General features: G+C 45.5%; 1 protein-coding gene across 1 annotated transcript in view; it reads right to left on the bottom strand.

Moving 5' to 3' along the window:
• The window catches only part of LOC144738218 (uncharacterized), a 55,986-nt gene that overhangs the window by 12,458 nt on the left and 30,221 nt on the right, over positions 1-13,307 (bottom strand). Inside the window, exons 9-10 of the mRNA XM_078621215.1 lie at positions 10,912-12,210; positions 10,022-10,179 (exon numbers count right to left, since the gene is read on the bottom strand). Coding sequence (XP_078477341.1) covers positions 10,022-10,179; positions 10,912-12,210 — 1,457 coding nt within the window. The remainder of the gene's footprint in view (positions 1-10,021; positions 10,180-10,911; positions 12,211-13,307) is intronic.

Raw genomic sequence — 13,307 nt, 5'->3', positions numbered from 1 at the left:
AACACAGAGACAATTTCAACCGAGAAGATGGATTCTGGCTTAGCAATCATTGGAAGGACGTAATAAACCATTTCGGATCTTAACTGATTGTGTTCACGTTTACGGTGACTTTCAGACCGCGTTCCACTCACTGGCATGGTGCAGTGTGCAGAGTAATGTATGGTGTCGTAATTGTATAGTAAATATATAGCAGTGTTATATTAAAATGGATAAGGCAGCAACTGCAGCAGCAGCAGCAACTGCAGCAGCAGCAGCAGCAACTGCAGCAGCAGCAGCAGCAACTGCAGCAGCAGCAGCAACTGCAGCAGCAGCAGCAACTGCAGCAGCAACTGCAGCAGCAGCAACTGCAGCAGCAGCAACTGCAGCAGCAGCAGCAACTGCAGCAGCAACTGCAGCAGCAGCAGCAACTGCAGCAGCAGCAGCAACTGCAGCAGCAACTGCAGCAGCAGCAGCAACTGCAGCAGCAACTGCAGCAGCAACTGCAGCAGCAACAGCAGCAGCAACTGTAGCAGCAGCAGCAACTGCAGCAGCAACTGCAGCAGCAGCAGCAACTGCAGCAGCAACCGCAGCAGCAGCAACTGCAGCAGCAGCAACTGCAGCAGCAGCAACTGCAGCAGCAGCAGCAGCAGCAACTGCAGCAGCAGCAGCAACTGCAGCAGCAGCAGCAGCAACTGCAGCAGCAGCAACTGCAGCAGCAGCAGCAACTGCAGCAGCAGCAACTGCAGCAGCAGCAACTGCAGCAGCAGCAACTGCAGCAACTGCAGCAACTGCAGCAGCAGCAGCAACTGCAGCAGCAACTGCAGCAGCAGCAGCAACTGCAGCAGCAGCAGCAGCAACTGCAGCAGCAACTGCAGCAGCAGCAACTGCAGCAGCAACTGCAGCAGCAGCAGCAACTGCAGCAGCAACTGCAGCAGCAGCAGCAACTGCAGCAGCAGCAGCAACTGCAGCAGCAGCAGCAACTGCAGCAGCAGCAGCAACTGCAGCAGCTGCAGCAGCAGCAGCAACTGCAGCAGCAGCAGCTGCAGCAGCAGCAACTGCAGCAGCAGCAACTGCAGCAGCAGCAACTGCAGCAGCAACTGCAGCAGCAGCAACTGCAGCAGCAGCAACTGCAGCAGCAGCAACTGCAGCAGCAGCAACTGCAGCAGCAGCAACTGCAGCAGCAGCAACTGCAGCAGCAGCAACTGCAGCAGCAGCAACTGCAGCAGCAGCAACTGCAGCAGCAGCAACTGCAGCAGCAGCAACTGCAGCTCCCTTTGATGCTGTTAATCCTGCATAATGCACATGCATATGTAGTACTAATCACATTCCTGCATTTCCCATAAATATGCTAAATTCCTCTTGATATGCAAATTCCTTTGTCAAGGCGCCCAGCTTATATATATGCTCCAAGCTCGTGTGCTGTTTCATTCAGACTCTGTCGCCTCGACGGACCTGGTTTTCACCTGAGGACGGCTGCTTGCGTTGTGGCCGAAACGTCGTGAGAATAATTTTATTATGTTTTATTTTTATTATTTATTACTTCCCTTCTACGTGACTTTACCAAAAGAACCAAGAAGACAACTTTAAGTAAATATAAACACCACGTTCTACTTAATTAAATAGGATTGTTATAACACTAATTTTCTATTAATTTTCATTATTAACTTTTTGATTATTTACATTAAGGTCACCTTTTATTTACAGTATAGCTTATATTATAATATACGGCAGTAAACGACTGAAATAATAAAGCAATGCTGCGCAAAGAACGCCTTAGACCTGCAACACATTTGTATTTCACTTTAGCCGCGGAGGGTTGGGGGGGGGTGACATGAGCAGGCACACTGGGTGACGCTTCTGCACTCGGGTCACATGACAGAGATGTGACGTCACAGCTCACTTGCCGTGCAAAAAATATGCATTATTGCACCCCCCCTCCAATTAAAAAAAAACACAATGTGCACGGTGTACAGTCTGGAAAGTACCCACATGGAAAATTTCAAGTTTATTGCATGTCAGGAAGTACACTCAACATTTTGAACAGACACACATTCACAAATTTCCCTTTTATATACAGTATATAGATAATACTTTGTCAGGAAGAGGAAGTGCAAATAAATTGATAGTTTCGAATAAGAATTTTTAAAACGTAAGTACTATTATTCCTGTCATATCAATCGACAGAATTTGAAATCACACACATTTGTTTATTAAATATACATTTGTAATATCAGCATTACATTTTCATACTATTATTTAACGATAACATTTATATTAATACTAGCGTTAAGTACCCGGCGTTGCCCGGGCAAAAAAGGCAAACACACACACATGTAGTTACACACACAAATCGATTCACACACACACAGAGTTACACACACATATGGACTCACACATATATACATAGACTGAACAACCACCACTTGCCAGAAAGTGGCGGTGACGTCACCACAACGCTTGTGCCAGGCTATGTGCACCTTGAGGCCACGTGAAGTGTCGAACGCCCGCTGGCAGGAGGTCACGGGGCAGACCCAGATGGCACAGGTCGACTGAGACGACTGGCTGATGCAGCACCTGTGCCCCCTACTGTGGCAACTTGTTGTGTTTTAGCCACCCGGCGCTCCGCTCGTTGTTGTGAGCATCGCTCCTCCGTCCTCCGTTGTTGTTGGAGGGCGACTGCCTCCAACTCCCCAGTAGCGTCCTTCAGGAGCCTCCTCCACAGAGGGCGATCTTGACACGGCTGGTACCAGTCATCGGCAAGTCGACTCAGCTCCACGTCCTCCTGTACCACATCACTCCATGTCATCTCTAGCCCGTGCCGCGCCCGTTTAGCCCCCTCGATCCGGCCGAACAAAATCTGTTTAGGCATGCGGTGGCTGGCCATGCGGGCTACATGACTCAGGCAACGCAGCCTTGCCTGCCGGAGGAGCTCACCGATGGGACTTTGTCCGCATCTTTCAAGGATTTGTGAGCTCCTCACACAATGCAGCCTGGTTAAACCCTGGATGGATCGTAGGTAGGCCATCCCAAATGTTTCTAACCGGCGAAAATGTTCCATTAGGAGGGTCCAAGTTTCGCAAGCGTAGAGAAGGGAGGGAATGACCGTGGCCGAGAAGACCTGAAGCTTCATGCATAGTGATAGAGCAGGTAGCTTCCACACAGCGTTACACAACCAACGAAAATATAATGCAGCTCGACTGATTCGGAGTGAGACCTCTGCTGTTAAACCGGAGCTGGTCATTAGCACACTGGCAAGGTATGGGAAACTCTCCACTGTCTCCACAATTGCCCCATCACCAATTGGGAGTTGTGGGGGTGGAGTGTCCGGTGGTACAACATACCCAGGCAGGTGCTTAGTTTTGGTGGGGCTGATGGTAAGGCCCCACCTCTTGGTGGCAAGCTCCAGGTTCAGCAGCGGCACTTCGAACTCCTCCGAGTGAGCAGCAATTAGCAGATCATGGGCATACATACCGTGGTTGAGCAATAGGGAGCCATCCCTTGACCGAACCTGGGCATCGATCAGCCTCCCATTGTATCTGTACCAGATGAGAAATCTTCCGGTACAGCCATTGAAGGCTTCACAAACGACGTGGTCAAAATATATGTAAAATAATGTGGGAGCCAGAGGACATCCTTGTTGCACCCAAGGTGTACAGGGAATGGTTCTGACTCACAGCTACGTAGTTTGACGCGGGGCCGCTCACCATCATGAAGGTCCTTAAGGATGGGCAGTGGGTGAGGGTCTCGGAAAGCACGAAGAACAACCCTGAGGCCAGGCCTACTGATGGTATGATAGGCCTTAATCAGGTCAATAAAGCACACACATGGACTAAGACACACACATGGGGACCTACAGACATGCAAAGAAATGGACTTACACTGACTAACATGGAGGCATGCACACATAGCGACTAACACACACGCACATGGACTGAAACACACACACATATCGACTCACACAAACACATCGACTTACACACACACACATATGGACTCACACACACATAGACATTCACTTGAGATACACACACATGGAGTTACACACACATATCGACGTACACACATACAGCGACTCGCACACCGACTCACACAGACATACGTGGACTCACACACACATTGACGTAAACACACATATGTACTTACACACACATATATGGACTAAGACACACACACGGACTTAGACACACATACATCGACTGACACACATAGCCCTACACACACATATGGACTGTGACACACAGACGTCTACTTTAGATACACAGACATGGATTAGCACACACATATCGACTCACACACACGCATTGACTTACACACAGTGACACACACATGTATAGACTTACACACACATGTGGACTAACACACACATATGGACTGACACACACACATATGGACTGACACACACATACACATCGACGTACACGCACACATAGACAAACAAACGCACATTGACTTACACTCAGATGAAGCCATGCACACACATGAACTAACACACACACATGGACTAACACACACACAGTGACTGATACGCAGACAAATGGACTGACACACACACATGGGGCGTTGTCCGTTCAAAAAAGACAGACACACACATGGACTTAAAGACACGCATGGCTCTACACGCACACACATATGGACTAAAAGACACACACATCGACTCACGCACACACATCGATGGGCACAGCAATCCCCGATGATGGCACAGCTATCAGTATCGCAGTACTACGTATGAGTAAATAGCGTGACGTGAGCGATGGAAACAATAGAAATGTATTGAAGAAATAAGCAGAAATAAGCGTAAATCAAAGAGCAGCGGTACGCACAAGTTGAGAAGCAGGCTACAGTCGAGATTATAGACTGCCAGTACGCCGACTCAATGACATAAGCATTGCTACAGTCGACATGAAAGGCTGGCAGTACACCGAGTGAGGTGAAGCAGGCAATAGATTATAGACTGGCATACACTGTAAATGGTGAAAATGAAAATTAGCAGTGTAGATGATAGGTTGGCAATGCACTGATACCCGAGTTGGTATCTGTACACAACATAATTATTGTAATATCGGCAAACTTACTTGTTTCATAATAGTATGCAATGAACGCGAGTTATTATGTGGACACAAACATTATAATAGTAAGATTTGGCAACTGATTACTTTAATAATAGTAAACAATGAAGCAGAATTGGTATGTGCAGACAAAGATAAATATTGTAATGTCTGGCAACGTATTTGTTTCATAATAGTAAGCAATGAATCGTATTGTTTTATCAGCACACAAACATTATGATTGTAATGTTTGTCAACTAATGTGTTTAACAATAGTAAACAATGGACTTGAGTTGTTAGCGGAAGAAGCTAGGAAATTTGTACTTACCATAGGCGTGTTGAGGCCTTGTGCCATGCGTAGCCCCCGTCCTGGCCTACATTGGCGAGGCGGCAGAGTTGGCACGTTGCCAGGCGAGGGGCTGGGCCGCGACCCCCACACCCCCCCAGCATCCCTCGGCCGTGCAAGAAGAATGCTATGTAAGCAGTAAAATATTATTAGCTACGAAGTCTGTAGTATAAACTGGACACATCGTTGGGAGGGGGGGTGAAGAGGACATCACACTGAAGAAATATCCGCAGCGTGATGTGTGTATGTGTTGCCTGTAAAACGCGTAAAAGAAAATGTCCCCCGTGAGCTCGACCGAACGCGCATGACTTGGCAGGGTCCGCCCCCCCACCCCCACGCAATTGTCGTGAGTTGGTACGGTCGACGTCTTGCAATAACCTTCTTCTTGGTTCTTTCGGTAAAGTCACGTAGAAGGGAAGTAATAAAATAATAAAAATAAAACATAATAAAATTATTCTCACGACGTTTCGACCACAACGCAAGCAGCCGTCCTCAGGTGAAAACCAGGTCCGTCTAGGCGACAGGTCCGTCGAGGCGACAGAGTCTGAATTTCAGACTCTGTCGCCTCGACGGACCTGGTTTTCACCTGAGGACGGCTGCTTGCGTTGTGGCCGAAACGTCGTGAGAATAATTTTATTATGTTTTATTTTTATTATTTTATTACTTCCCTTCTACGTGACTTTACCGAAAGAACCAAGAAGATGAATCCCTGCAGTCACGAAAGCTTTAAATCAAAAGTCTTGCAATAAGTAAATAATAAAAAATAGAAACTGCACAGATGTGTTAATTAAACTACTTTAAAGTTTGCGGATGGGAAAACGGAATAGCCTATTCCCACCGCGGAGCTTAGGGCGTGCCACCTGGCAAATTTTTTTCTACGTGAAGGCCACCATCCGAGAGCCAAATCCTCCGCAAGCGCGAGCACGCGGAGACTTTTATATATAAGAAATAATAATAGCGAGAAAAGTTTTCGTGTACAAAGATATCAAACACCCACTTTTGAGCATGGAGGGATAATTCATCATGGAGTACCTACTAAATATACATCATTCAGCAAGCGTACAATAGCCAACGCGTCCTCCATGATTAATTATTCCTCCATGAGATTGTTGTTCTTTGTACCCAGAAAATGGCATCATGCTTCTTTTGGCCATTGCCCTACTATGAACCATGAGTGACTGAATTTAACCATTTAGGATCTTTGATTTAACTACGAGTTCCCTTATGGAAACGAAGTAAAACAAATTAACTGCTCACGATTCAGAATATTGTGCACGATTTAGTATTTTGTGCAAAAAATAATAAATTGTGCGCAAAAACGAATCATTCGCACAAATAAAATAAATTGTGCATATAATTGAAATGTAGTTTTTTTACATGTTTCTATGAAGGTGCTCTGTCCTGGCTTATTTGACTTTTTTAAATACTTCGTATCAGTTTCAGTTTGAGTTAATTGAGTAATTATAGTGTAATGGTTCGACAGAGGCGCACACACTCGTGTGGAGGCAACACTATTTATTTAACACAACTGCAACACAACTGTAACACAACTGTAACACACACCCTATACATAAGGTGGTGACCACCGTCTTAATCTTGCTAACACTCGAGTACTACTTGGCGTGGCCAAGCCAGGAGGCTTCTGCTTGTGCATGATGACTGGAGGCTTATCTCCTCAGATTCTTCATGAGGCGTCTTCAACCCAGTCACGAACAGCCCGGCTCTCTGTGCTGAGCCCGCTTATAAGCCCCTTGGCGTGGCTGGCCACACCCTGGCCACGCCCCCCTTCTCGAACCCTCGAGAAGGCTCTACTCCCCGACCACGTGATCGGGTCACGTGTCCAGTCGGGATCACTTAGAGTGCCACGGCCTGACACGACCCCCGTGGCACTCGTCAACAGCCTCCATACCAACCCGGCAGTGACGTCACGCATACATACCCAACATAGCAGTGACATCATGTGTGTACAGACCCGGCACATTAGTGACGTCATATGTCACTACAATAGTAATCAAATAATCATAGAATACGTAATCAAATAATTCATGAATTTAACTTTATCTATTTAAAATATTACTTTCAACTCAAATCATAATGAAAATATACATTTAAAAAATGTTATGTTTATATTACACCAATAAAATCTCAAATAATATTTTTTAAAGCAAATTGAACGCTATGATGGTTACAAATAAAATGTACCAGTGTCTTTTTGATGCGTACGTGCAGGCATATCCAACAAAGAGCAGAAAGTACTCTTTGGTTTTTGGTAAAGTCACATATATATAAAATAAATTAAATCACGACGTTTCGGGCACAACACAAGCGTCCGTCATCAGGTGGGACAACCACAGCAAGAAACAATTGCTGAAGTGGGCAAAAGGGCTGCTGTAATAAGAGGCCATATAGGTAAGAGAGGGGGCAGGAGCCAGGGAGACGAGATAGAGAGGGGTGTGTGGGGTAGGGGGATTGGAACGCTGCAAAGTGAAGTGCTGCTACAAGGGTTTAAAGGGCAAGTACGGCAAAATGCCGGGGGGGGGGGGTGCTGGGAGTGGGAGGCTGACGAAAACTGGAGATGCGGATATGAAGGCAACACCATAAAGCAGTTAAGGTTTTACCTGGTTAATAACATCCTTCCAATGATTTCTCAATTTGTATCCATCTTCTCGGTTGAAGTTATGTATATGTTTATATATCTGGATGGCTTCATGAACAAACCTTTGATAGTTGCCCGAAGGTTTGCAGAGTACCTTGGTCTCGGAAAAAGCAATATCATGAGAGCCCACAGCGTTATAGCAATGGTCAGCCACGGCGGAGGTATTAGTTCTGCCGTGTTTCAGATCTGACTTGTGCTCGCGAACACGGTCCGAGATATGTCGTTTCGTTTCCCCAATGTAACACCCACCACAGGTGCAACTTAGTTTGTAGACTCCAGGATATTGCATGTCAGGAATGACATCCTTCACAGATGGGATTAGATCACGAATTTTGTGTACTGTACTGAATAGAACCTGGATCTTGTGTTTGTTTAAGATTTTGGAAATCTTTTTGGTAACGCCTGCTATGTATGGTAACGTGATGGTTTTGATCGGCGTCTCAGGGGGTTGTTTCTCCATGGTTGAAGAAACAGCATTGCGGATAATGCAGTCCGATTACCCATTCATCTTGAGGGCTTGGTGTACGTGTTTCAGTTCACTGGCTAGGTGGTGTTGGTCAGAAATGCAGTGGGCCCTATGGTGTAGTGTCTTGATGAGGGAATTTTTCTGTGCCGGATGGTGGTGGGAATCAGGTTTCAGATAGGAATCTGTGTGGGTGGCTTTCCTGTAGACAGAGTGTCCCAACGAGCCATCAGGTCGCTTCTCAAATAAAACATCCAGGAATGGTAGCTTACCATCCTTCTCCATGGATGGGTGTATGGAATTCATGTGGTTGAGAAATTGGTTCAATGCTGGCAGGCCATGTGGCCAAATGACGAAAGTGTCATCTATATATCTTTTCCACAAGGAAGGACGTAGGTGGATGTCTAGATGGCATGTTTCAAATTTCTCCATGAAAACATTTGCTATCACTGGTGATAAGGGGGAACCCATGGGGGTACTTTAATTTTTTTCTCTTTCAAATTTAAAAAGAGCAGAAAGGTTTGCCAAGAAGAACTGGTTCAAAAGTGGAATGGCATGAAAAATTATCCAGATTTGCAAGTTAAAGTTGATCATTGGTTGCAAGAATTAAAGGCGATTCCCACCACCAGAAAAGGATCACTTCGTTTTGGGCTAAACAAACATCTGCCGATAAAAAAAAAATGTGCCCGTCAAAATACCTCAGAATTCTGTATCACAGTCTGATGGACAAGTGACCGACGCTCAGGCTGATGATTCAGCGCCTAGTACTAGCAATTCAGTAACATCAAGAATTGCTACAGCCCAGCTGTATTTAGTAGACACAGACTGACATTCTGAATTCTGATCTGGTCGGCTTGTACGAACGCCAAAAACGAGGAATACTTACACAGCAAATGGATGGGGAACTGCCAGAGAAGAAAAAAAACTGAATTGGAAAACCAGTTGAAGAAAAAGGGTGATCAAAAAAGAGCACAGAAAGCAAGAGATGAGAAGAAAGAAAATAATTAAATGCTCTGTTTGAAGATAATCCAGACCTATGCACATGGCTGAACGTCAGGGCCAAGTCTGGTAGGCCGAAAATTGAGGAAGATCAGCCTTCATTACTGAAAGCTATTGTGAATATTGCTATGCATGGATCAGCATCGTGGAAAATTTTGCAATAAGTATGGACACGAAGTAACGTGAGTAGCCGTTTGTAGAGTTGAGTGTGGCACTAGATATGACCGGGAGGGACAGCAGTAGTATACGCAGCAGGAGAATTGCCATCTTCAAAATATCAGGGTTACACACAGTTTAACACACAAGCGAAAAGAAAAAATATATACTTGTAGGCCGAGCACGAGAAAACGTCTTGCGGCACTCGCCACACATGTACGGCTTCTCGTCCGTGTGCTACAGTTTTTGGAAGAGTGTGAGGGCGCGAGCTAGGCCGCAACCTCGGTGTGGGTGGCATCTCTCTCTCTCTATGCATCGCACCTTCGCCGGCAGGGATATCTAGGCAAGCAGGGGGGGAAGTGTGAGGGTGGGAACACAGCTTGGGGTCTGCGGAAATGTTGTCTTGGCAGGAACACAGCTTGGGGTCCGTGGCAATGTTTCCTTGGCAGGCACACAGCTTGGGGTCCGTGGCAATGTTGCCTTGGCAGGCACACAGCTTGGGGTCTGCGGCAATGCTGCCTTGGCAGGAACACCGCTTGGGGTCCGTGGCAATGTTGCCTTGGCAAGAACACAGCTTGGGGTCTGCGGCAATGTTGCCTTGGTAGGAACACAGCGAACCAGGCGACGTGTAGTAGACATCACCACTGGGGAGACAAAGGCGGCCAGGCGTGGTGCTGGCCACCCACCCCCTCGTGCGCTGTGCCGGCCTTTATAGGTGCTCGCTAACAAGACTTGCAACCTACAGTCTATTAAGGTGATACGGTGCATATTTGTCTCTGTCTTTCTCCTGAAGTCAACTGGGGATGTCCCGCAGAATCTCATTAGCCCCCCCTTGGGTTTGCCAGTTTTTTAAATAACATTTTATAACTTCCCAAGCAGGCTTGTGAGTAATTATCCCCCAGCTGTCTTTTGTGTGGTAAGGTAGGAGGCAGGGGGGGACTCACCCTTTCCGTGCCCCAGCACTACATCCCAATCAAAATTATATAAAAAAGGGCAGAATCACTCTTAATATAATTTTTTGGAAAAGGCATATATAAAACATGCTCTTCAAGTGTTTGTGATGAGATTTGATACAAAACTCCGAATTGCTGAGGCAATTAAGCAAGCACCATATAAATGCTAATATTATAACATAACACTGGCCGCAAACACTGGCCGCTCTTGCTCTGCAGGATGAACTTAGAAATGGAGTGTTCAACTTCACATTATTTTCATTAAAGGCCCGTAACAAACGTGAATCGATTGGAGCTTCATTGTCTTAAGCTTACACATCTACCAGGTCTCCATTTGACTTTGTATTGTCTAGGAAGTCCACCCACACCTCCACTTCCACAAACTGCTGGGAGTTGCCTGGCTCTGCCTCACAGTCAGAATTCTCCTCCTGCTTCATGTTGCCTCCATAAATGTGAAGGTCCGATTTTGGAGTTGAATCTTCATCTTCACATTTTACCATCACTTCACATTTCACCATCACTTCTTCGCTCTTCACCATCACATCTTCACATTTTACCTTAACTTTTTCGCTCTTCACTGTTGCCTCTTCACATTTCACCTTGATACCTTTTAAAGTGTCCAAGTTGGGATTTTCTTCTGGTTCTTGTTTCAGGAGGGATGGGCTAATTACAGCACTTTGACTTTCACAAGTCGATTTCAGATCACACTCCTTGGGGGTCGTCTGATGCCTGTGTGTTCTCTGGTGTCTTTGAAGATGTGCTAACTGTGAAAACGCCTTCCCGCACAGAGTGCACTTGAAGGGTTTCTCTCCTGTGTGTGTTCTCTGGTGGCTCTGAAGAACAGATGGCCATGTAAACGCCTTGTCGCACAGAGTGCAATTGTAGGGTTTCTCTCCTGTGTGTGTTCTCTGGTGGCTCTGAAGAATGGATGACTGTGCAAATGCCTTCCCACACACAGTGCACTTGAAAGGTTTCTCTCCTGTGTGCGTTCTATGGTGTTTTTTAAGATATGATGACTCTGTAAATGCCTTCTCACACACAGTGCACTTGAAAGGTTTCTCTCCTGTGTGTGTTCTCTGGTGGTTTTTAAGATTTGATGACAGTGCAAATGCCTTCTCACACACACTGCATTTGAAGGGTTTCTCTCCCGTGTGTGTTCTCTGGTGGCTCCTAAGATCTCTTGACTGTGCAAATGCCTTCCCGCACAGAGGGCACCTGAAGGGTTTCTCTCCCGTGTGTGTTCTCTGGTGGCCCTGAAGATATGATGACTTTGCAAACGCATTCCCACACACACTGCACTTGAAGGGTTTCTCTCCTGTGTGCGTTCTCTGGTGTATTTTAAGATGTGATGAATGTGCAAACGCTTTCAGGCACAAAGTGCACCTGAACGGTTTATCTCCCATGTGTGTTCTCTGGTGTATTGAAAGATGTGATGACTGTGAAAATACCTCCTCACACACAGTGCACTTGAAAGGTTTCTCTTCTGTGTGTGTTCTCTGGTGCTGTGTCAAATTTCCAGTACGAACCGTGCTGTTTGCATACTGGTCGCATTGTTTCCTTCTTGTGCCGAGCTGCGCTGAGTGCCTTTGCTCCATCAGATCAATTCTGCAGAGGAAGCGTCAGAGGAAGCATCAGCTGCAGATAGAAAAACATATCCACACCATCTACGTCAGTATCGAGGCACAGAGGAATGAATATATACACAGTCACACGTGACTTACACGTCTATACTTATTAATCTTTTCATGATGTAGTGAAAAAGATTCCCCAATTCATCACACGGGCTGTTAAGGCACACAATGAGATGGCAAATGGTCATAAATATGCCTGGATGCCCTAGTATCTTCAAAATGAATGTTAACCAAAAACTCCAAGCACACAATTTCGGCTGTCTAGCTACGAAAGCAATATTTATTTAAGAAAAATTCTGCTAACATAGCAAAGGGTGTTGAAAATAATACTATTTGTAATATGCAGAAATGCATAAATTAATGTTCAATCGAAACTTCGAGGTGTGAAGCCAGGCTCAGATTTGCTTGAATGCTCGGATGAACAGATCTAAATTCAGCTGCATATGTGCCGAGATATTTTCCTGACTGTTTCCATTCACGTAAAAAGTTCCAGAGGAAAAATAAATTAAACTATTGTTTTGATTTAACCTCCATGTTCAATAGTAAATATACATTACTGAAAATACAAACTTGACACTGTCACACATTGGCATGGTAAAAAGGTGGTGGTGTGTCCAAAACCATGCCTTGCCGCCTTCATCTGCTCAGTATTAATGCTTCCTCACTTCACCATGTAATTAATTCAAGATCAATCAACATAGCAGAGGCCCACAATAAGTTCAGCTTTCACTTAAACTATGTAACACGATTTTTGTCCCTGGTTAGCAAGTGTTATTTTTTAATTGGTAATGCCTAAAAAGTATAGAAAATGGCCATTATTCCCCACAAACTTTGCTTTTGTGACCAGGACTTTACATGAAGGTATGACACAAATGCACAAGTTCTCTCATTGAAATAAGTAATATTTAAAAAACACTTTTTTTTTTAAACACGCTTTCATTAAATATACCGTACTAGTGTAGTATGGTTCCAGGGAGACTTGACACGTAGTTGGAGGCACACGCTTATTTATTAACACCAGCACGTAACTCGGAAACTTACAGTAACTGAAGGGGTATCGGCCCCTTCACCCGTCTAGC

The sequence above is a fragment of the Lampetra planeri genome, chromosome 78 (genome assembly GCF_965212315.1).
Source record: "Lampetra planeri chromosome 78, kcLamPlan1.2.h2, whole genome shotgun sequence".
Taxonomy (NCBI): Eukaryota; Metazoa; Chordata; class Hyperoartia; order Petromyzontiformes; family Petromyzontidae; genus Lampetra; species Lampetra planeri.
Note: the sequence above shows the minus strand (reverse complement) of the source record. Positions and strands in the feature narration are given on the sequence as shown.